This window comes from Accipiter gentilis, chromosome 29 (assembly GCF_929443795.1).
Source record: "Accipiter gentilis chromosome 29, bAccGen1.1, whole genome shotgun sequence".
In the NCBI taxonomy this organism is placed as follows: Eukaryota; Metazoa; Chordata; class Aves; order Accipitriformes; family Accipitridae; genus Astur; species Astur gentilis.
This window is the reverse complement of record NC_064908.1, coordinates 9,183,479-9,208,760: the sequence shown is the minus strand read 5'-3', so window position 1 is coordinate 9,208,760 and position 25,282 is coordinate 9,183,479. Positions and strand designations below refer to the sequence as shown.

The window sequence follows — 25,282 nt, the reverse complement described above, 5'->3', positions numbered from 1 at the left end:
ACAGAGATGCTGCTAGTAGCCAACTTTTAGCATATAGGAAAGAAGGAAGTAGTTGGAGGGAAGGGACTGGGCAAACCTAAACTCCAGAGAAGCTGCCCTCTGCAATCAAAATCTTTTACATTTGGATGGTGCAATGTAGCCACTTGGCAGTAACTGAATGTGCTTTAATGAATAAAGTATTAAAATTGTCACTCCATAATTTGTAGTTGGTGCGTTTCTGTTTTGTATCTTGAGGAGTTAAAATTCTTGCGTGGTGGAGTCAGGGTTTTGATGTAATGTTGGAAAGCAAACGCTCCCAGTTTGGAGTCCATGACTTTAGTAATTGGCGATCCTACTGCATTATCCATAACAAATGGACAGTTAAATGCTTTATGTTTATAGAAGTAATTTCCTAATTTAAATGCCTATTTAAAAGCTCTGGTTTAGTATTTCATTTCTCAGTGACCCTATTGTATTGAGGGATTGAATTTCAGATCAGAGTCTTTCTAGATGTAACACAGTATGTTTTAGGAGCACAGTACCATCTGAACTATACTGAATATGAAAGGCAGCAGTAAAAAACACTCTTGGTTGCATACAAATTATGTGAAGTACACTAGAGATTAGAAAATGTTAAGTGTATGGGTGAGTAATAATTATTCTGGAAAGCTTTATAGATGTGAAGCTTAACCATAATGCTACAGACCTGTGTATTATTAATAAAATTATTTTCGAAGTGGTCACTTAGTCTAATGCTGATGTTTAGTGGGTACACTTTTAAAAGTGTCTAATATATGAGGTTGAACTTCCAGCTTTTTCAGTAAGGAGAACTATATAGATATATATTTTTTATGATCTATGGACCTTTATATTTAGTTTCTCAATTGTAAGTGCCATTCAGTCTTTAAAAATGAGTTGCAAACAGTTTTCTGTTTTACATGCATGCAGGGTTTTTGAGTGATTTGTTTGGGGCAGGGAAGAAGCAAAATAACCAGAGGGTTGACTTTTTTTTTAATAAAGATTTAAGTGCAATTACTTGATATACAGATTAGATGTTTATCATTTATTTAGTAGTGACCAGTAAAAAAAAATAATAATTGTATATTTGAACAAAACAACTTAAAGGCAGTGAATCTGTAAACTACAGAAACTAGTGTATTGTTTTTGACCATGCACGTTTGGGAACAGGTTTATGTTCCAGCTTCTTAAAACCATCACCTCTTGTTTTAATCAGTAGCATGCTTGTTGAAAATAAACTGAACCTCCTGGGGGGAAAACAAATGAATAATGTCCCACTTTTCATTAGAATCTCATTAGTTTTGCAGTTATGGGGTATAAATCAAAAAACATAAGCAAAAACAGCAGTTCCCAAAACACAGTGCTGTTTAGATTCCCACTAATGGATGTCTGGCTCCTTATACTTTATGTCAGTCTGTGATTGGAATTCAGCAGGGTACCGCGAGGTTTTTAGGCTTGCTCTGGTTAGTATAGATAGCATGAGAAAAATACATCTGTTAATGTATGCATTTGAAAGTAATTTCTGATTCACATGGATGTGAATAGGTGGGAAGTCTGCTCACCAGTGCATTGTTGGGGGTTTGCATACACAGCATATTTGAGCACTTTTAACTTGGCCTGAAGAAGATGCATTTTTAAGGAATTTCTGCCATGATTGTGAAAAACATGCTTGTTGTTTGGTTGGGTTTTTTTAAAGACTTAATTGAAACTTTTTGTCTTAGATGTGTTTTGCAATGCAGCGATTTTAATTTTAGTGAAATACGGACATTGTGAAACTACAGAGATCTGAAAATGGGCATGAAAATAAAGGAAACTTAAAATGTGTTTCCTTCACACACAGTTTTTGCAAGCTTATGTTAGATAGTTGCAAAAGCAGAATGTGATGGTTCATGACTTAAGCAGCTAATAAAACTTGCAGAGGTCAAGATGGGGAGGTGCACTTCTTTCCACATAGTAGCTTTAGTGGTCTTGGGGGGGGGGGGGGAAATCCCCCGCTGTAATAGAAGGATTGGTTTTATTTCCAAAGCTGACTGTGGTGCTGTGATCTCTAGTTGAGGCCTCGTGAACATAAGCTCTTCTTCGTCCTGTCCCTCCATTGCAGCTCTCGGTGTCCGTTTTGTCTTGGATCAATGGACTTTTCTGTCACAGAATACCAAAGGAGAGGAGCAGGGTGCAATCTGGGGTCCATCAGCACAATCGCGTTTACTGTGAGTACAGTAATAAGAGTAAGGCAGTGTAGGCAGCAAGAAACAGGGAGAAAGTTAGGTGATACAGTCAAATCGCTATTACTAATGTCACGGAATCAGAGCGCGCCTTGCTTTGATGTCCATAAGGACATAAGTGCAGAGTGCCATGCCAGCTGAGGCCTGGAAACGGTACAGCCGTCATCACACCACGGGGAGCCAGGGCATAAGCCCTGTTCAATCTTACACTGCTTCCATTGCGAGTCTGAGTGTCTGTGCGCTGCCCTCCCGGGGAAGGTGGCTCAGGGGCATGAGAAGAGTCCCGCCACGCTGTTGTTGTGCCAGATGTGAGGTGACCCCCTGCCAGACCACTGTCCCTGCGCTGCTCCTCTGTGCTCTGGGTTTGGGGAGCTCAGGGGCTGGGTGCAGCACTGCTTGCAGCCGCAAATCAGCTTGGATCCCAAGAAGCCCTTCTGTGGGCGGTCACAGCTCCCAGGTCCAGCACAGGTCTGGCAGGGCTGTGATGGCCAGCTGCTCTGCAGAGCCACCTTCCTGTCTCTGCAGCCCACGCCAGCCTTTTCCATCACCTGGCATGGGCAAGACCCCTTCCAAAATTCCAAACCCAGGAACGGGCTGCGCTTTCAAACAGGTAAAACACAACCCCGCACAGAAACAAATGAGTCAAGGAGGAAGCTGATGGCCTTGTGATGGGATAAGGAGTGAAGGAGATGAAAGCGTTCTCCTTGGACTGGTGCTGTAACTATGGCCTACTTGTCTGTAGGTCTTGTCTGTAAGTACTTGTCTTATACTTAGCTGAGAAAATGCCTGTTTGTTGGTTGCAGTTTGTTTACATAAACATAAGACCCACGCAGGCTGCTGTTACTTGGGGAGCCTTTTCATATTAAGGCCTTTAGGACAAAGCTAGATTCATTTGCCTTTTTGTGGTTGTGTCTGCTTAACCACATGGCTTTTATTATAAATATAGTAGATCATGTATATAGCAGTTCAACGAAAGGAAAATGTCTCTAGTTCAGCTAAACTCTATGGAAAATCAATTGCCCTTTTTCGTATTACAACAAAAAGACTACCTGCTTGCATTTACATAATACTGAGCATGTGTAATTTTAAAAAGGGTACCTTCTTTCATACAAAAAATGAACTTGCTGGGCTCAAACAGATTTAATAGCTGAGATTGGAGGGCGCATGCAAGTCTGTTCAAAATCTGCTGTAATTTGACATGAACTTTGATTTCCTGCCAACCTGAAAATGTAGGTCAGGAAAAACAGGTACTTGTTTCTACAACAACTGTTTGATTGCTGTGGTGTAACTTGCAGAAGTGTTCTGCCTTTTTTTGAAGATTTGCATTGATTCATAAATCTTTAAATTTAGAAAGGCAAATGGGTCTTTCACTTTTTCCAGAAGTGCTTCATTCTTTCCACAATATGTGTTTAGAAATCTGAATGCTCTTTTACTTAGAGAGTAGGGGAGAAAGAAAGTGAAATGCTTGCCAGTTTGCAGTGTTTTACATTTTTTTGAGCAGTGCAGGCTGCACTAACAAGCATTTTGAACCCTTCCCTCCGGAGTGCCCTGGGATGCCATGTGGCCTCATTAACTTGGCTACTCCAGGAACAGATTGAAAGCTGCTATTTTCATGGATATTGTTTAAAACTTGGCTGCAGTGATGAGGTGGGGAGGGAACACCAGGGAAGGGAAAAAAACAAAAAAGGGAGAGAGCAAGAAAAAGCCTTACGGCCAATATTGCTAGTTGTTTTGTTACAGATAGAGAAATTTTTGCAATTTTACTAGGATAGCATAATTTTGGCTTTGATATATTCCGTTTGGGATGTCTTCTTCACACTTGCTGAGTTTAACTTGGATTGAGATGAGGAACTTGTTCAGATTTGAGCATGGCTCTATAATGTCTCTCTTGGTGGTAGGTTAAAAAGAGAGCAGTTTTGCATTTATTTATTTTTTTTTTTCCCCCTGCTGTGGTCTAGATGAGGTGCAAAAAGAAACAGACTTTGTGTTGTGCGTGCTGTCTCCTGGGTTTCGTTCTGTCCTGAGCACAGAACACATCGCTGTTTGTGTCTCCTTTGGAGGAGCTTTAAGCCAATTGACAACTTGTTCAAGGTAGGGTTGAGTGAAGCCAGGCAGAGGGACACCAGAATACCCTGAGTCCCTTGGTAGGGTGTGCACACTGCTTAGGTATCTCGCATTCCTGCTTTATTAGCTAGCCTCTGTCGATCTGTGATGAAGTGAGGTTGTTTCACTCTCTATGTTAGCAGGAGCAGGGTTCAAGGTAGTCATTGAATCACTGCCTGAAGTGGGCATTTGAATATTTTGTGGAGGAGCAGGGGAGGGGATTTCTTCTCAAAGTTGGGCTGTGATGGAGTAGAGTTGCTCAGAAGATAAGAGTTGTCCTGCTTGTGCTAAGCCCTTCATCCTCTTCTGTTGTCTGCGTGAAATGGTACTGTCAGGTACTGTCTGGGTGGTTATGATGGATATTGAGCTTTCTTTTGATGGCCACTGAATGGTTTTCACATTTGGGTATTATTCAACATTCCTTTCCCACTGCCCCCTTCCTCCTCCTCCTCCCCTTTCATACAGAAATACCACATTTCCTCCTTAATCAAACCAGTAGATATGTATGAATCTCCTGATACCAAATGAAACAGTGGTTGTCACCAGTTACGTTTGGTGAAGCCATGTGTGGCCATTGCCACCAGAGCTCCCTGGAGGACTGGCTGGCTGTCCCAGCCCGTGTCCCCAGGGCTCGGCAAGCAACACCTGGGATGGGAGCAAGGGCTGCCCACCCAGCCTGCTCTCCCCTTCTCTCCTGGGAATGATAGTTCTGCAAAATCTGCATGTTTTAAAGTGATCTATTTTGATTTCAGGCTACTGCATTTGAATTCAAAATTTCAAATACTGGATAGTCTGAATTTCCTGTAGAAAATAAGTCTAGACTGCTGCTGGTGGTATAAGTAGGAAAACAGAAACTTTCATGAAGGAGAGCTGTGACAGGTAGTGGCTTTTGTCATGATTAGTCTTCCGTGCAGCTCGGCTTGACAGGGGTGGCCGGAGCACTTTCACCGAAGACTGCTGAGTGGGAGACCCCCCTTGCGTCAGGAATACAGCAAGGGGACATACCAGCAAACCTTTGGATTTTGCATGCTACAGAAACACTGTCCTTGTTTCACATGAGAAAATAGTTGCCCTCTCTGATTCCTGTTAATTGTGGCATGTCCACACATGGAGTTACTCTGAGATAAGCTGCTCCCTTGGGTACCTGGGGCTGGAGATCATCTTTGAAAGTGTGACTTTCTAAGTCTTTAACAATTGATTAATAGCTTTTGCTGCTGTAACTGTGCAGATGTAGAGCAAGCCTGATGCCATCTGATCAAAGCTTTATTGTTTGCAAGCTCTTTCTTCCCTGGTACTGAAGTCAATAGAGGGTCCTAGGAATGCTTTCGTTTTAGCATCTTTTGCCGTTTGTAGATCAATACAGTTTTAATTGTCAATTCTATCCAGGAATTGCTTCTTTTGCCCTCCTAATTGTTTGCTCAGCCCTTCAGAGGCCTGGGGACTCTTTAATGGCATGGTATCAGATTGATTGTTGGTGTATCTGAGGCGTTATTGTCTTAAGCTTGGCTTCTGATGCTGCGTGCAGCAGCAGAGCACTGCGAACAGAGAAGAATGACAGATGAGCGGAGGCTTCCTGGAGAGCAGGCAGCGCATCCCCCAGCTGTTTAGAAGAATTGAGGGAGGAAAAAAGGAGAAAGGCAGATTATCCCATTATGTTTACAGGGCATCGGTCACACAAACAATGACTGTCCTCTTTGACAAGAGGATTGTTTAATTAGTTAAGGGTTTGATAAAGAGATGACTAAACATACCGTGCTCTGAAGGCATCTGCCTTTTAGTACAGCAGGCACGTCCTCCATGCTAGTACTGTGCTTTTCCTTTTTCCTGAGGAACACTGGGGGTCTCCAGAGCTCTGCTCCAAGTCTCAGACCTGGTTACTTTGAGCATATCAAATTGAGTTTCTGTTATCTGAGAAACAAAATCATAATTTAGCTGCCTGTGAACTAGTTCTGAGTGTTCAGAAAGAGTGAGGCAATGTAGGTTACACTTGGAAAGTTACATTTTTTTATGTATGTATTCTGATATCGTCAGTCCTCTTATTTTGTAGCTTTTCCTTTGCTCCTTTTTTCTTATTTTTAATCTGTGACAAGCATTGCAAGGTTAAATTCCCTCCCACAGACTCTGAACTGGACCAGAATGAGAATCTGTGAAATTATTAATTATGCATAGGTAAGTGGGTGTGAAACAGTGGAATTCAAAATGCATGTTGCAGTGGCCATAAGTACAGTATTACACTGGCTTCACCTTGCTTCTGAATTTGACTGTAAAATCCAATTTGAAATACAGAAATAATGACTAGAGAGTAGATTTAAGTAGTATATTGAAATGTTGGTGTTAGCATTAATTCTAGTCTGTATATCTTCTCAAAACCAAGGAGTATATAGAAATAAAATCAAAGTTCAGTACTTCATAAAGTGTTCCATCTCAGCCATGAAATAATGCACATTTAACATCCTGCTGCACTTGCAATGGCTTGCTTGTTTTTAAATTGCCATTTGCCTTTGTAAATTGACAAATAATTGCACACAGCATATTCTGTGTAATAAGAAATAATGTTGTAGCAAACAACTATTTTTATGGAAGTTACCTAAAATTGTTCTGTTGTTGCATTGCACTGCCAACAGTTAGAAGCCAGTTATTTCTTAGTGTCTAGTATTGTTTTTAAGTTTTGAGCCTCCTGGTATTCTTTTTCTTGGAGGTTTTTCATTCTATGTAGTGTTTGTGACCACAGAACAAATACTTCTAATCTATCAGAAAGTGCGTGTCATTAGACGTTTAATCACAGCCAGAGATGGTATGTATCAAGCATTTTAAATTCGCTGGGGGATTGTGCATCAGGATTAACTGTCCAGCGCTAGGGACAAACTGCCACTGTGTCTTCCAGTTATTGATCTCGCCTTTGCAAGCTTCCTCTTTGTTTGCTGAGTGTGACAAAGTGGGTAGGCTGTGCCATGCGTCAGCGTCCTTCCTCATCCGGGCAGGGGAAGACAATGCATTCAGCATCCTAGGCTGTGAGGAAGACAGCGATAAAGCTGCAAACCCTGATTTAAGCATAGGTCAGAAATGCCTTGGTCTCAGATACCGGTGTTTATTTTCTCAGTGTTCCTTTGTTAAAATGGCTGGGCTGTGAGTTTGCCCCAACTCTCAAGAAAGTGAGCTGTTGCTGCCTTTCTTAAGATTAATTAAAGTGTACAAACATAGCTGCAGCCTGGTGCTTCAAAGATCTTATCTGGACACAGACACTGTGCCTCTTGGGGCCTCTTTCTGCTCATTTTTCTTTATCCACCAGCATGGGGCTTGATGCTGTGTGATGCAGAAGGACAGCGAAGAGTTTACAACTGATGCCTGCTGCCTGCAGGTCTCACGGAAGTTTGTGGAGTCCTGTGTTAGTGCCCCACTTGCTAAATTTTCGTTACAGCTTCCTAGGGGGATGCACAGTGTTCTAAAGATGTTTTTCCTCCCAATAAATAGCAAGCAGCCTTCAATTACCATTGATGAACAGCTTTCCTCCTCCTGCTGCACCCACGTGGTGTCTCAGGTTCAGGTTGCTGTTGGCCCAGGTTGTTTCTGTATTCCTGTTTTCCACAAACTCTTAGGCTAAAGAAGGTGGCAAAAGTACCTTGAAAGAATTTCAGGTCAAGTATCTCATCAGCACAGGATGCCACTTCATGCTTTCATACCAGCAAAGATCAAGTTTCTCTTCAGTAGCAGCTGTGCCAACTTTACCACCCACAGCTTTGATAAAGGATATTGTTTCAGCATTTGAAGTGATTAATAATTTTTAGGAGGTTGCAATTTTCCATTTTCAGCATGTCGCTTCTGATTTCTTTTTGTGTCCCAGAAGACTTTGAAGAAAGAAGCTGAGGGGCCCAGTGACTTGAACAAGCTGAGGGGCATGGTGGGGAGTGCTTGTGTGACCAGGCTTATGTGTGTGGAGGGGGGAATGCTGCAGTTCTTCCTAAAGTGCTTTGTGTCCATCCAGCCCTATCTGAGAACAAAGTTAGTGGCTTCCTTAGCTTGCAGCATGTCATTCTCATTGGGGTTGGAAAATCCCACTTCCCAGGGAGGTCTGTCTTTCTTTAAGATTCACAGGGATATGTTTTGAAATGCTACACCTTGGGCAGTCCCCCTGCTTCTGCCTGTTGCAGCAGTGCTCTATTCTATTTGTAGAGTTTCTTGGTTTTTAACCAAATAATGTATCCTTAACCACTGTCAGGCTATGAGAAATTTCCTCTCTGATAACGAGTTTAAATATAAACTTTCCTGCACCTTATTTCCATTTTTAGCCTGATTGCAGTCCCTCTTCAGGGATTTCAACAGCCCACAGTTACAGCTTTAAGAAACTGGACTGCATTTCTGCAAGGGATGCAGTTGATTAATCACTGAATTCAAAGATAACCTCAAACAAGACAAGGAACACACAGGACAGCTACAAGCAGCAGTGTGTTGCATGTCTTTTTAGCTAGCACCTTTCTTGTTTAGCAAGACCCTTGCCCATTTTCTGTGGTCTCGCCTCACTGAAACACCCTGCAGGGAGAGCTGTGCTTACAGCTTACTACCTTGCTCTGTGCTGCACCGATTGCATAGAAACTAGACAAAAGAGACATTGCTCTGCTGCTCAGGTAACGAACATGAGCAGTTAATATTCGTGTGCATTTTTAGTTTCCCATAGCACTGTAACAGCAGCACTCAAAGCTGGAGCAACCCGTTTTGGTGCCTGGGTTGTTGCCTTCTTTTGAATTCAAGTGTTGCTGCTGCAGACATGTGGCTGTGATGGCAGCAGCTGGGTTATGTGTATCTGCCCTCATTTGTTTTCTGTCAAAGTCCAGAAGTTAGTACCTGCAGGGAGGCTGAGATGTCTTGCGCTGAGAAGGGGACTGAGGGCATTTTTTGTCTTTAAGCTAATGCATGCTCACTGCTGAGCACCTTTCTTAAGACAGCTTGCAGGAAAAATAAAGCCAGGATAAATAGTTAAATAATACCACTGCCTAGCCTCCCAGTACGGAGGACCATTAAGTCAGAGAAGTCAAGGAAGGGATAATATTTAGGACTATTCTTACAAACTTCTAATGAAGTTTTAACAACTTTAAAGAAAGTGTGCGGCCATGGAAAGGGATGCAATGTAAGCAATGAAGAGGCAAGCAGATGCATCAGAGCACCCTTCTGCTCAGCCAAAGCACCCAACGCTTCTGTTATCGTGCATCCTTTGGATGATGCACAATGCTGGTCCCATACAGCATGCAACCTTTTTGGGGTTTAAGAAGGAACCTAAGGAGCTGATCTCTCTTGCAGCTGACATGCATCAGTTCTGCTGATAAGAGCATGTAGTATCCTGATCTTTTTTCTGACCACCATAAGCAGGTATCCCACAGCATCACCTCCACAATGCCTGCCAGCAGTATGGCAGTGGTGCTGACTGAATTAGTGATGCCAAGGGAGAAGTCATGGTTCCCTTTTAGTTCGCTTTTCAGACCCTGCAGTTTCTGGTAGGCATCTGCAAACTCGCAGATTGGAGAGCTTTGCGGGAGAGAACTGCAGGGTGAGATCTCTCTCCAGTGGTTACTTTGATCAAGTGTGGACTTGTATGTACATAATGCTTAATAAGAGAGGGCTTTATGACACTGTGGCAAAGCAGTGCAGATGCACACTATCTTGATGTAGCTAACTTGCTGCCCTGTGAACAAGTGAATAAGATTATAGCATCCCAGAGCAGACATGGCATTTCATGTTGAAATGAAAAGGGAAAGAATCCCAATCTTTCCAGTGGTTGCCCACAGCTTTGCTGTTTCACTTTGAATTTGTTGCCAGTTGTTCAGATGCCAAATCATTTGGCAGACATAAATCAGATATTCCTGCCCATGCCTAAAGGAGAATAATATGTTGGTTCTACATTTGTATTACTTTATGGGTCGATTCATCATTACTTAAAGGTCTTTCAAAAGGTGGTTAAAACTATGCATAAAGTGTATTACTTTCTGAAAAATTAGACCATGATTATTGCAACTATAACTGCAACTAGTAAATCATACTGAGAAAAACACATGCCTTTCAGGTTAATAATACTGTTTATGAATGCATAACAGTCCAAAAGCTGGCTAATACACCATTTTTCTCAACTTCTTCTGAAGATAATGGTAGAGACTTCTGTAACTATTGAGATCTCCTGATCCAACCAGGCAGCTTCACAGTGACTGTGCATGATGCTGCTCAAAATGCTTCTGAAAATTAATCTGAGCCTTTGAACTGGGTACTCTCTTCCCCTGAGACGGTCTGACCCATTTGTTGGGTGGTGATGCAGGAGGAGGCTGGAAGGTAAAGCCCTTGCTTGTTTATCATAATAAGAACCAAAGGGCAATGAGGACGTTATTGAAGGCACATAGTCCAGTCATATGGAAAAACCTGGCTCACTACTCGGGAGTTTCAGTAGTAGTTTCTCGGTGCCAGCCGTCCAGGAGTGCTGTGAGGAGAACAGAACCCCAGCTTCAAAACTCTCCTTGTTTTGTACAATATCACTTCCCACAAACTTGATTACAAACTTATGTCCCATGTGAAAGCCATTTATGCCACCAAAGATGACCTTGTTAATCACACTGATGGCTTAATAACTGCATTCAAAACCTGCTTTCTGAGGAAGACCTTCTGTAAGCTTATTCAGGAGATAAAGGGTGAGGAAGAACTCTCCCAGAAGGAGTTTTGAAAGCAATTTATTATCAGGCATGGTGTAGATAACACTGATATGGCTTGGGAAGAGACCAAAATTTAGCACATAGTGTGTGATAAATAATGTGGCTTGACTTTTTTTCTGACTTTGTGGGATTTGACATTATCCCTGCACTCCAGGAGGATGTTGTGTCTCGTGCTGTGGGTACAAGCATGAGGAAACCTCCAAGGAGAATGTGGTGGAGTTGTTGGCTTCATGCTCTAAAAGCTTGACAAAGACTTAAATTGACTTTGATGAGCAGCCTTAGTTGACCTTGAAGTCATCTGGTGATGACAGTGAAAATGAAACTTCTTCAGAAAGAAACAGTGAGAGCCCTTATCCTGAAGGATTGATGTGGGGGTGTCAGTCCTTTAGGTGCCAACAGGTGAGATTGTTCAGGACAGAGGTCTTCTCAGAGAGTGGGCAACCAAGGCCACCAGTACATTGTAAGATTTGATCTTGTGTTATAAAGAGATCTACTGGTCAAAGTCTCAAGCCAGTCATTTATCATCCCTTAATTTTTATTTCAAGTAGTAGTCAGGATCTTCAGCCACAGCAAAGCCAATGTCTCCTCTGGCTTTTCAGTCGTTACTAGATGTTGGCAGTTGATCTCTGATTGCTGCAGCTCCTGCCCCACCATCCTCCATGTCATCCAGTGCTCCTCCCTCCGTGCTGCCTTCTGTTGCAGCATTTAACAAAGAGGATATTCCCTGAAGGAGATGGTAGGATCTATAGGTAATGATGTGGGTAAGAGACAAACAGGAATAAGAGGCAAAACTTACTAAAACAGGTAGCTTCTTGTTGTTGAGAAGGTGTATCAGATTGTGGTGAGAAAGAACTGTGAAGAAAATCTAGGTCAAGCCTGGTAAGATAACCTGGAAATTAAAATGCCAATAGTTTGTGGGACTTCTGAATTCTGAAAATGTTTACAAGGTGTAATAGCAGTGCCTTTGGGAGACAGAAAATGACCTCGCCCATAAACTTGAGTGGTTTTGCCTGAAACCTGTGCAAGGTGTAGACCTGCTAGCTTTGCTCCTGGTGTGGGCAGCCTGTTAGTAACTGCAGTCAAGGATGGAAGATGAGGAGCTGGAGACAGTTGGGATCTGAGGGATTTGCTAACAGCAGGGATAACAGAGGAAATGTTGATTTCAGAGGAAATCCTTGGATTATTCTGCTTTGATTCTATCAGCGTTTAGACATGGTCTGGAGTGAAAGTAGTCGAGAAATCAACAAGGCAGAGTTTCAGCTCTTTTTGTGTGAATAGAAAGGGGGATTAGCAAGGGAAGCAGATCAAAATGAAGAAAATTTACTGGATTGCTGAAATTATCCATCCTGTAAAAGTTTTCTGTTTAGTGTTGTGTCTATAGCTAGAGCTATTCAAGCAAAGCCCTCAGGAGAAGGAAAGCTTCAACACTTTTTATTTAAACAGAACAAAACAAAAGGTTATTTTTTTCAAAGACAAACTTTCCTCCCTCCCTCCTTCCCTCCTCCTGTAAATGCCATGATTCTTGAAATGGTATCTGTTTTGTCTGGGAGTTTGCTCGAGCATCTGTCAGTCAGGAAGTGATTGTTTTTACTGCACTTTTACTAACATAATTGCAGTTCCAAAACTTTGTAGTGTACATGTGGCTGAAGAGCCCCTCTTGGTGATCCCTTAGGAGCAACCCCCAGAGTGAAGTATATTCGGCCAGAGGTAGGAGTTCAGATCATGTTCCTACATGCATTGATGATCTGTGGTGTTAGGGCTCTGACTCACATCTGCTGGCCAAACAGCTGCAATAATTTAGGAGATGACTGTTGCCCACTGCTTATTAGTGCTGCAGAAGGAAATGTGTCCTTGTATCTCAGTTTCTCTAGCTCAGAGCCCAGCAGTTTTGCACAACTACTTTCACCCACTGTTCGCATTAACATGACAAAATTGAGAGCTGAGGCATCAGGCATGCAGACTTCCAGCCAGCTGTGCTGTCCAGGCAGCATCTCCTGGCAGAGCAAGGTGGGACAAACAGCTGGCAAGAGCAGTGTCTTCAGCTGTCCAGAAAAGCCTTTTAGAAGTGTCAGACTCTGGAGGATGGTTAATGCATTCAAAAAAAGGAAAATTAATAGGTTTATGCAAGATGATAAAGTTTCCTTAGCAATTCAGGAGAAAACATTCAAATGCTCTCTGTCACAGAGCACTGGACAGATGTTAATAATGCTGGGTTCATTGCTTAACACTGGTGCCTAATCTTGAAATCAAAATGCTGGGAAGCAGTCGAAGTGCCTGAAGAAGTCAAAATGAAACAGCCCAAATGAAACAGCCCTGGCTCTGTTTTGGGAAGTAGTGAAGTCACATATTGAGTCCCCAGTAGTGGTGTGCCTACAGTGTTAACACAAAGCTATTCTAGGGCTGGAAAAAAGAAAGCAAAGTAAGTTGTTAGTTTGTTTTGTTGGGGTTTTTTTTGGTGTTTTTATTTATTTATTTATTTGAGAGAGAGATCAAGAGATACTGAATTGTCAGCATTTAAAGTAACTACTCTGTATCTCCTAGTAAAAAGGATTTATGTGTTACTATTACAATCATCTTGATTATTTAGTACCTGGGCTTTTTAAAGTTTTAAATTTTTTTTATATTACAGTGGTTTTCAGTAGCGGCCAACAAATTGGAATTAAATTTATAAAGTGTGTTCACCCTGACCTGTTTTTCTATTTGCTGAGAACTTTTTTTTACACTTCGATTCTGGTTGAAATTCTGCATTGCATATTTCCACAGCGTCCTTAGGTTTTTTCTAAGGTGCTGGTTTGGGGGTGGAATGATGCTTTGGGATTCTTTCTACTGAAGTGGAGATCCTTTGGTAGGTTAAGTACAACCTGCATGGGTTTGAAATAGCATTTAGAAAGTATCAGTGTAAGTGTCTATTCAGCCTGCAAGCTGTCTTATGGTTTACCCAGCGTAGGCTAACTGTCAAGCAGGGCTTGTTCTCCTGGCCTTTCTTCAGACGAATAAAGAAAAAACAAGAAGCAGAAAAATGCAGACAATAACAAGGCTGAAAATCAATCTCTAAGGCTAACACATCTCAGAAGATAAGGTTTCTGTTTCATTGTTGCCTTTACACAGAATATTCTCTGTTCTTGGTGTTCATTGTTCACAGGAATCTTCAAGTGCAACACAGCAGGGTCAGGATGTGTCGTGTTAGTGATTCAGTTAAGCAAAACCCCTTCGCTTCTGGTGTCTCCTGACTGCAGAGAGTTTGAGTGTCACTGATCGTGTTCAAACATCTCATTGTACCTTTGTATGAGGCACCATGTGTTGAACACGTTGCAGGATTGGTGCTGAGTACGTGGCAAAGGTTTGTGTGATCATGTCTTCCCTTTACTTCATCAGTGCCAGGTTGCACTGGTGGAGGTGGGTGGCACAAAGCCCCCATACCAGGCACGGCTCCGGCTTCTATGCACTGCTGCCGCTCCTCCTCCTCTGCCCCATGATCCTCCTGCCCAGCTCAGGGACAGGGAGGGGTCACAGTGCTACAGATACTGTGTGACAAGCGTGGCATGAAGACTGTTGAGGGTATCGTGCATCAAAAGCATGGGACTGGAAGGGTTCGGATGGTTCTGTTCCAGGCATAATACCTTCAGATATCTGGCTGATACCTGAGCCAGAACATTGTGGTTTGGATTATTGCCCTTTTAATTCTCCAAATTAGCATTGGAGTTTAGGTCACCTCCCTGGCTCATAACCTCTTTGGAAAGAAGGAAGAGGATAGATGCTGCATGCAAGGTGCTGGGGGGCTTTGGTAGGTGGAAAGGATGATAAATACAAGGGGGTTTAGGTAACACCAGAGGTAGGAGAGTAGGGTGCCTTCCTTTACACAGTGTGCTCAGTTACTGGAGCAAACCAAGGGGAAAAAGGGCCATCTGTAACTAGTATAATTTTACAGAAATATCTGGCCAAACAAATAACAGATAAGAAATTTTAAGTTATGAACTGTTCATCTAGAAAAGGAGATGTGGATTACATTAGCAGGGTATGGCCCTTCCAGCCTCAAGCTCCTGTGCGTTCCTGGGCACTGCAGGGCTGGGACAGGTCGGTGGTGGTTTGTCAGCAGAGGGTGCCAGAGACCGTCAAACTAACTCGCTCCCTTTCAGCTTCCAAAGGGAAAAGCAGGTGTGAACCACAACACCTTGTGTTCTGGAGCCAGCATCCTTCCATGGGGCTGGAGTGCAGTGAGAGAAGCACCTCCAACACCGAGAAACACCCTCGCAGCCTTGCCCTGAGTTTCAGCAGTGACTTTAGTTGTGCTGGTTGTTTCCAGGGTGAGTTTTCCAAGAGACTAGAGGTGATTGATGTGTAAGAAGAGCAAAATGAGCAGGGAGAGCTTGGTTTGCGGAGTGGTACCCATATGCATTGCTGGCAGAATGGAAGGACTTCACACATACTTTGAGATCAGCATCTGTAGTCCCATGCTTGGAAGTGTAGGCAGAAGTTTGTATCTGTGCATGCTGTCAGCCAGCAGGAGCCTCTTGGTGGGAGTGGAGATTTGCAGGTGATGAGGGATGTTGTTCTGGGAGCCTTTCAGAAGATGCTCAGAGCCAGCAGTGTGGTGCCGGAGGAAGCCACTGCCAGGCTTTTTTTCTGTCTTGGTGCAGTGGGCCCCCTCTTAGATACTCTTGCAGTTAGCTTCCAGGAAGCCTGATAGCAAGGGTTGCAGGGATACTCAGGAATCATGTAAAGTATTTATTTCATCCTACCTATCCATGACTCTTCAGATCTACAAGAAAAAAGAGCAAATGTTATTCTTACCAAATGCACTGATAGGCAGATACCCTGTGCGTGTGTTTGGGCTGCTCTCCTCTGACTCACACAAGCCTTGGGAGTCACAGTGTCTCTCCAATGGGAGTGCTTTGGGACAGAAATCACTGAAGCATCACATTTAAAATTCTTCCTGGCCTTTCAGCAACGGAAGTCCAAGCTGTGAATTTCTTTCTTTTTTCCCTTCCTTTGGAAAGGAGAACTCATCTCATTTCAAGAAGTTCTGTTAGATTGTCCTTGCCCACCCTCTCGAATAACTGTCCTTGCTGTATTGCTGCAAACTGAATGAAGTAGTGTGTTGCTGCATTAACTTCAGTTGGATTCTGCTGGTAAACTGTTTACCCTGGCTGGAAGGGAAGCGGTGACCCAGCCGTTTGAAGTTGCTGCTTTTATAATGGAGGGTCAATTCTACTGTCAGGAGTAAAACATGCAGAAATTAGCTGCTGGCTTGTGATTTGCACAGTCAGCTCTAGGTTATGAAAGGCTGGGTGTGAACTTCTTGGTTTCAAATATTGCTCCACCCACATGGTTGGTACCTGCATACAATTGTTTTATTCTTGGTATCCTGTTGATGACAATGATGTTCTGTACATTCTGCATACATGCAGGAAGACATGTTCTCTGGTGTACAGGGCTTTCTGCATGAATTCAGGTTTTATTTATGCCCCTGGTGTCACAACAATTTGTTTATTGATATTAGGAACTTGGACGGGAACTTCCATTAAAAATACATTCTTATCAAGCTGGTGGGTTTCACCATGCTCAGGGGGATCGCCTTGATGGTCCAGCAGACTTTGATAGACATCTGTTGATATTTTGTCAGCTGCTTTCTAGTTTTAATGTCAGAACTAATGAGGTAGAGGGTTCACATTAGAACTGCGTAGCTCTACTGGTTTCTGCTGTATGTGTTCTGGTTTGAGCCTTTAGCAGTTCCAGTGAATCTTATTATGATACTAATGCTATGACATTATTAAATGATTCCCATAAATGATCAAAAATCAATAATCATTTAATAAAAATTCCATTAAACCAAAGTGGGGAAAGAGGGATCTCCTTGTTGGAATGAACTCAGATAAAATTAATCAATACAGAAGGTGGCTTTTAGCTGTAGGGTCTTGTCCTGGCCTGTTCCCAGTAACACACTCGAGCTTCTGCTGTGCCAATGTTCTGGTGGTGCTGTGCAGCCCTGTCCAGACAGTAGCTTGTCAGCCAGCCTGCAGGGTCTCGTGGAGCCCTGCCTGCTTTGGGATAGTGGTGGGGAGGTGAGCTTGCCAGGGGCTCTTTGCAGAGGCACAGTGTTGCTTGCAGACACTGGCTGACAGCTTCTGCTGCCCTTTTTTTTTTTTTTTTTTTTTTTTTTTTTCCCCTCCCTGGTGTCAGTGCTTTTTTTTCTATATCCTTATCACAGAGAAGTGAAGTTTCTATTTCTAGGTAGTTAAAGATTTGTGTGATAATGGACTGTAAAAATAGGTGTAACTGCTATTTGCATTACAGCCTATGGTATGAAGAGGCCTCTTTGTCGTCACTTTTTCCCACTTTGAAATAACATAGGCTACTAAACTTGCTTGTAAGTAGGGTTGGTACGTAAGTAATATGTGACATACTGAAGTCTGAAATGCTATCATTCAAGCATGGAGCAGAGATTTTGGGTGGTGTACCTTAGCTTATGCATTATGAAGAATGAAGTGTTGGGTTTGTGGCTGATGGGAGCCTAAAAGCCAAATCTGGCCCCAGAGCTGCTGAATTGGGTTTAAGTTCAGAATCCAAAGTCTGTAGAAGTCAATGAAAAGACACCCATGGTCTTCAGATGATGCTTTTGTTAGCACTTCCAGGACTACAGCTACTTTACCCAAACTCCTAAGTAGTTGGTTTTTTTCCTGCAGAGGGATATCTGGATATCTTTTGCTGTGTGTGCCTGTATGTTCTGTAACAATAAAGCAATAAAAGGCAGGTTGCAAACATGTGAGATAGGCTTAAAAATCACAGCATGGAGAAGACTACAAATAAACATTGCTTCCTACTATTTCTCTTCTTGTTTCTAAAGGTTTAAGTGACTCTCACTTCACATTTTCAAATCTTTTTCCATAACCAAGCGGAATAGAAACCTGCTTTTTTGTTTTGGTGCTTTTTTGTTTTCTGAGGAGATATATTTTTTTATATAGTCTCTTCATCCAGCTTCTGGGCTTTAAGGAAGGCACCAGCTGTCGCATGGCTTGACATAGCGGCACAGGAGTTGATCCCACAGAGGGTCAACAAACTCTCAGGAGAGAGATTTACTGTTTTTCTTGGCGAGACTCCGAAGCTGAGGGTTCAGGAGCCTCTTGTTTGCTCCAGGCCCGTGATGGCCCTGCTCGAACTGAAATCTCTCAAAAGGAAACCAGTGGCCTCCAGTTCCCTGTCTGGTGGTGGCTGTGGCCTCAGCTGTTACTGAGGAAGCAAGACCATGAATTTTGTTTACACTGTCAGGTGAAAAAGCCTCCCCATCCATCTGAATCTTACTTCACCTTTGGGGCAGTTATAAACTGCAGGCAGGGGAGGTGTCGGACATTTGTTCATCCTTTTTGCTTCAGACCATGTGCATTGTTCAGGATGACTGGGTGCAATCATTAGCTCATTTTGCTTCAATATGAAGCAAAACCCTTCTGCATGGCACTAGTCCCCAAATCGAGAGCTCAACAGTGCCCACACCTGCTCTGGAGAAGAATCAGAAGTCCTTGGAGAAGAAGTTTGGCAGCTCTTTGCAGAAGCCTTTTTCTTTAGCTGTTCCATGCTGGGTTTCCATATGGGGAATTCTTTGAACCAAAAAGAAGACATCCATAACAGCAATTACCTTCCAGTATGCTGTTATTCACCACTCTAAACTGATCACAACATCCTGCAGGATTGAAGATGTGGAGTTATATTCTCCCCCTAGACACACTTTATTTTCCTATTAGGTCAGCCCCACTTAGGACTAAAAAAATAAACGTGATCCTGACTACAAAAATAGCAGGCAAGGAATGAGAGAATAGCCTTTTTAGTGAAGAACAATTGAATTACATTTAATATTAATTCCTAAATTACTCTTGTATGATGTAAAAAGCAAGGCTTGAGGTTTTTTAGATAATATCAAGGTTTTTTACTGTTCAAAAGAATGGAAGTAGTGCCTCAAAGTGTCTTCTGGCAAGAAACTTTCACTTTAGTAAATTATTGGATGTGTCTGATGCCAGTGATGTGAAGAACTACAAAGTGGTGCAGAACAAAACTGAGGCAGGTATTCTGCAGCAAGCAGTGATTCCTGGTGGGGTGAAGAACAGGGAACAGAGTGGGGATAGCATGATAGTTTCTCTGGAAATCTGAGGCATTATCCCTGGGTAATAAGGTTTGACTCTCTTTAACTGTCTACATCCCAAATGTAAGGAGTCTTTTAATGTACAGTGTTCAACCATACTGCAGAATCGCAGAACAGTTGAGGTTGGAGGGGACCTCTGGAGATCAGGTTGCTCGCACTGTGTCCAGTCAGGATGGAGACCCTACAACTTCTCTGCACAGCCTGTTCCAATATTTTGTCACTTGTACAGTAAAAAAAAAAAACCAAAACCAAAATCCTGGGTTTTTTTCCTAATGTTTAAACATGATTTTCTGTATTTCAGTTCATGCCCATTGCCTCTTGTCCTGTCACTGGACAGCACTGAGAAGAGTCTGGCTCCATCTGACTCTTGTATCCATGTACATATATTAAGATAAATACAAAAACTGTAGGCAATTAAAGTAACACAGAAAGAATGAGTAGGTAATAGATTCAAAATACCAAACTTCAAAGCAGTGACATTTGATTTTGTTTGATACTGGTACTTTGCCTGACACTTTCTGATGTGTTTCTCGATGTGCTGTGGGACAGCAAAACCCATACGTTCAACTCTGGGGTAAAATAATGCTAGAGGGTGGGATTCAGCTGATTGGACAGAGATGCCTTCATCTGAGGTGGCCACCGAGACTCTATAGACAGCTACCAGAGAGAAATGGCTTACTCCATAGATCTCTTTTTCAAGTCATCCCTGTTTGGGTGAGCTCCCTAGAGATGACTCGCTATCTCCACTGGTCAGATGGGGAGCCCAGATAGCCAGATGAGATGCAGGCGTCTGCGTGTAATAGATAGATCCTGCACAAAGTGCCCTTGGAGGGGCTTTGTGTCTCCAGAGCAGCACTGATACTCCCTACGTTTGCTTTGAGACGTGCTTCTGCCGTGACTGGGGATCAGTCTTGGAGTTTAATGTACAAACAGGGGAGATGGCCACGGGGAACAGAAGCTTACAGGTGTTCACGTGGGTGTGTGGTGGGATGGCTGCCCTCAGACCAGGCTTCTCTGGGGAGAAGACTGCCTTCCCATGGGGCTGGTATGTCCAGCAGAGCCAGTGGGGCCCTGCCTGTGTCTGTAGGATGGACCTGGTCCTTTGCTGTCCCGTGGCCCTGTGCACTGGGGGCTGAGCATGTCTCCCTTGGGTCTGCTCTCGAGGTAGCTGGCTGGAGGCAGCTAGCCCTATCGGATGTGCCCATTAAAAGCTGCTCTAGATATCTGAACATGACCCCAGGACATTGTGATTGAGGGTTTGGTTCCCTGGCCCACAAGAGTCAGTCCTGCTGGAATTTCTATACAATGACATTTAAAGGGAGTGTAAAAGAAATCTTGTCAGAGTTCTGGGAATCAGCCCAAGCGTGTGTTTGTGTCGGTTACTGTGGTGGGGTCTCATGGGACGCAACCTGGAAAGCCATTGCTTGCAAGTGGGGAAATTCTTCTCCTTTGCCCAACTGCTGAGTAGAGCCAAATTCTTCAGAGTCCTGGACCATGAACTTGCCATTTCAGTGGGTTTGTGTCCCCAGACAGATCGTGGATGAATTACAACCCTTTTTGTTTTCTAGGAGACTAATGGAGTAAACTACGCTTAGGCTAAAACATATTTGTTCCACTTTTGGTATCTCCCTCCCTGCCCTGCTTTTGGGGGGTGGGGGGGGTAGGGGGGGGGGTGGGTGGGTGGGTGGCAAGAACCTTAAAGAAAGTGAAGTCTCTTTGCTAGTACAACATGTTGAGGTTAATTCTGACCCACTAGTCACATACTACAGCTGCTTGCACTACCAAATGCTACCAAAGGTGATCTTCATGATGCCTGGTAAGAATATAAACCTTTTGAATTCCCCTGAGTGATATACACCTAATGTTAAAGGTGGGATAGATGTTTTCGGAGTTAGGTATCATCTGTTGAAGAGCAGGAGGCTATTACTCTGAGGACATCCGGATGCACTGCTTTTTCTGTGTCATGTCCTGCTCAATGGTGCCTTACTTAACACTGCTGCTAACAACAAACAACAATGTACTGATGTATACCTTTAGCCTGTTGTACAGTGACTTAAATCACTTGTTTGCTAGTCCATTTGTATTTTTATAAGCATTTGTGTTCCACCAGCACACTCAGAGTGAGTACTCTCGAGGGGGAATTTCCTTCCTGATAAACAATTCTGCAATGTGATTCAGCAGGAAGGATGTGGTGGTTAAGGCACTGGGTTGGGATTTGGGAGACATAGGTTCTGTTCCCAACTCTACCACAGTCAAGATGTGATGAGTGGAAGGGCAAGCAAACAAAGAGGAGGAGCTGTTTAGCTACGGCAAAAACATACTTTACGTGGACTGTTTGTCCAGTTTGGAGGTTAGATAGGTCTGGTTTTTTGTTTGGTTAATCAAGTAAACAGTGTTAGAGACTCCCGTTTGTGCAGTTGAAATCTGAAAACTAATCTTGACCTATTCCAGGAATTCAGATGTTGTTTTAACTACATGTTGTTTTAAATTGCATGAGTTTTCAGATGCTACTTCTCACTGTTTCTTGGTTGACTTAATTCACCAATTCCCTATTTAGTTCTCTGGTCTTCAGTCAACGTGCTATGACTTCTATGCTAAGCTGTATATGCACACAGTTTCTGCACTATCATGCTTAGATTCAAAGGCAACAGACCACACAGAAGATATTTCCTTTCTCACACAGGGTGAAGTTCCTACAGTTTGATAGTAACACTACATTTTTTCTTCTTAGAAGCAAGAGCTTGGGCTACCAACTCTGAGCTGTAGAGTTCTAAGCTCAGTACCCTGATTCAGTGCTGCCTTTGGGAGGATGAATCAAGACAGTGACTCAAGTGATCAGCCCACTGGTGAGTTCTCTGCTTGTCCAAGTGTTTGCCTATATTATCCTGTTTGTTCAGCATGATTTGCTTTCCATTTATTTTCCTTAGTGCTATTGGAGGAGAATGCTGAGTCACAAATAGAGCAAAACCTGTGAATTCAGTGCTAAATTGTGTGCCATGAAGGTTATTGGATCTTTGAGGTTTCCTGGTCCACATCTAGATATCAGTGTTCTTAGACTTGTATTCCAGGTGGAAAATTTTTATAGCCTTTTTTTTAATAACTCATTCAGGTTTTATTCATAGTTTAGTTTTCTCATTAATTGCTTTTGTAATTGCTTCATAAAGTAAGACCTGTGGAAGATGCACACACATATCTTTTAGATGTATGTCCCATGAAGTTTCAGTGTCAGGGTCCTTGCTGGAGAGATTGAACGGACAGGATTTTGTTACTTACTCTGGCTCAGTCCTGCAATAAATTTCCTCTCCTCTTCCATCCCCATCTTTGGTTACTGGAATTCAGTATCATCTAGTCCTTCTGGTAGTTTCTGCAAAGGAGAAGGGCCTGGGAGATGGATAAGCCAGAAGCAGTGCCTGACAGCCTCCCAGGCTCTTACTCAGCTGTGTGCTTTTTTGGATGTGTAAAGGGGCATTCTTAGTTCTGACGTGAGGGCTATTTTTTGACAGTTTCCATTGTTCGCCACTCTTTGTTAATGGGTGAGGTCTTTTTGTCTGATTCCTTTTTCAGAAGTAGAGGCTATGAGAGCTGTGGGCTCACAGGTTTGGGGATTTTTCTTTTGTTGTCAAGAGTCCTGAGAATTTCATCCTCCCTTTTTCAGTCTCACTTGGGCAAACTTGTCCAGACAGTATCTGCCTGGGTGGATTGCTAGGATAACCCCTTGCTGGGATAGCGAGGAAAGTGGTCCTCATAGCCACCACCCTTGTGCCATGCTCTTGCTGTCACAGTCCATGTGGCTGTAGGCAGAGCAAGCTGATGAGTTTGGGGTTCTGAAAGATCACTAAAGATCTTGCCATTGTCTATGGCTTTGAATCTGGGAGTTGAAGAATGGAAAATTTTAGGAAAATTTCCTGTGGTAGCATGGAATATCTGTTCTGTAATATTCTGCACACATTTTTATTACTGCGAACAGGTGATGATTACACATCAGGATGTCATGCAGATTCTTGAATCGTCCACAAAACGACCTAGAGGCTGGGTCTTTGGAAGAAGATATTCAAGGAAAGTCTCCGTAACACAAACTATCCTGGGTGCTCGTGAGAAATGTGTGGATTGCATAGTCAGAATATTCATAGATGGCTCACTGCAGCATTATTTTTTGTAGGGGTAATAAACATTATGTTTTGGGTTTAGATCCACTCTCTAAAACAGGCACAGGAATGAAGCTGTCCAGAGGGACACATTTCCAGTGTACTACTTGTATGGATTTTTACACCTTCTGTTGAAGTGCTTAGTACTGGTTGCTGTTGGAGTCAAGATACCGGATTAGACAGGTGTGATCCACTGATGATTTGTATCTTGGCTGAAGATAGGGCTCTTCAAATTTGGACCTTCATTTGTTCGGCTTCCACCAGCTTTCTGTAGCTACCTAATAAGTTTTACACTGTTGGTTCATTTCATTATCTAAACCTTGCTACCACTGTACCTATACCTAGAGAGGAAGGATATTATAATCTTGTGAAAGATTAGAATATTTTTACTGTAATCCAGCTGGAAGGGTAGCACTTTTCTCAGGGTAGGAGACAGTCAAGGTTTTTCCCATTCTGTCCTCCCCTTGTATGCAGGAAGGAAGTGCTGGCAAAGGCCCCCTCAGCTTCCTGTCAACTTCGGAGCACGTTTCCAAACACAACCTTCTCCACCATCCATCACCCAGCCCAGCCAAACAATCACGGCAGCGCAATGGGAAAAACACACGTCTCACATAAACACTTTGGAGGCAGCGTGAGTGCAAACCGCTGGGATTCATGCACAAGTCAGTCTGATCTGTAGGCTGTGTCTGACAACAGGTTACTGTGGATTTTCTTCCCTTCCCTTTATAATCAAGTATTTCAATAATCAAAATTCCCCTTTAGAAGAAGCAGCTTAACAAAGAAAAAAAGGGGAAAAAGAAGGAAAAGGACTGATGTTTAGTAAAGAAGCTACTGTGCTGACAGGTTGTGGAGCCTGCAGCCACGGAAATGACCAGGGATGCTCTCTGGTCTGGAGCACCCCAGGGTGGTGTGTCTGGCCACAGGGGAAGGAAGTAACTGTCATCTGCTGTGAGGGAGACAGATGTTTCTGTCAGGTTTTTGGGGTATGGCAGTGATGAGGCAAATGCTATCGATGATGCCTTAAAGAAGGAGGAAATAAATAAGGTGGACGCCTCACCTTTAAATGAATCACGTTTGCTGAATAAGATTCTGTGCCTCTCTGCAAGAAAAGGCTCAGAACTGAACCATGATCTTTTTCTCCTATTACTCGTTTTGTTTAAACGTTGCATTACAATATTTAGATAATACTTTCAGACCTGTCTGCTCTGTAAGCTTTTTTTAACCATTCCTTAAAACAGCTATTTGGTTTTATTTTTTTCAGTATGGTTTTAGTATTCTTGCCAACTTTGAGCTGGGAATTTCATTTTGGTTCTGATAGCAAAAGCCTGCAAAGATCAGCTGTTAAGAGATGGTGAGCAATCACTGAAACACCTCTCAAGATCACTGTGTAATCCTGTTGTACAACTGGATATGACAGAATGTCAAGAGTCTCAGTTGACGGAGAAATAACTTTACAATATTTGAGGCTTAATTTTCCTTATACGTCTAGCCTGAATGCTTTATGTGTAAGGCTGGGCACCTAGGTTAGTCTTTCTGAGTGTGAGCATGCACACAGAGCCCTGTCTTGCATTACCGTGTTCTCACTCTGCATTTTCTAGTAGGTATTTTGGAGGCCATCCGTTTGTTCCTTGGCCTGAGATAGTCCAAAGCTGCCTCCTAGTAGGTTGTGTCCAATAGCAAGAGGACTGGTTTGTACTTGGGAATGGAAGGAGGGGGATGAAAAGACTTATCAACCACCAAAGCAATTGTGTCTGCCTTTCCTTGTTTCAAATTGATGCTACCCTTGTTGAATTGTACTTTGCGTTTGAGCCCACATCTCAGGGTCGGCTGAGCACATCAGCTTGTAAATTAGTGTGGAGTTAAAATACCTCCAAGACTTCTCTGTTTGGGACATTGGAGAGTTTGGGGTAAAACTCAAGCCAGAATCCAGCTTAATGGTAAATTTAAAACTTACCCTGAGATTTCAGCAGTTGCTTATAGTGTAAAAAAATAATATTT

At 42.9% G+C, this 25,282-nt stretch overlaps 1 protein-coding gene across 13 annotated transcripts in view; it reads left to right on the top strand.

Moving 5' to 3' along the window:
* EXD3 (exonuclease 3'-5' domain containing 3) overlaps window positions 1-25,282 on the top strand; it is a 295,908-nt gene that overhangs the window by 45,219 nt on the left and 225,407 nt on the right. For 6 of the 13 annotated variants that reach the window (XM_049832287.1, XM_049832288.1, XM_049832290.1 and 3 more), the window contains one exon: window positions 21,871-21,985. The exons of 6 other annotated variants lie outside the window; for them this stretch is intronic. In XM_049832287.1, coding sequence (XP_049688244.1) covers window positions 21,949-21,985 — 37 coding nt within the window. In that variant the 5' untranslated portion in view covers window positions 21,871-21,948. Of the gene's footprint in view, window positions 1-21,870; window positions 21,986-25,282 lie in introns of those variants that run through there. One more of the 13 variants, XM_049832293.1, reaches the window with a different exon arrangement.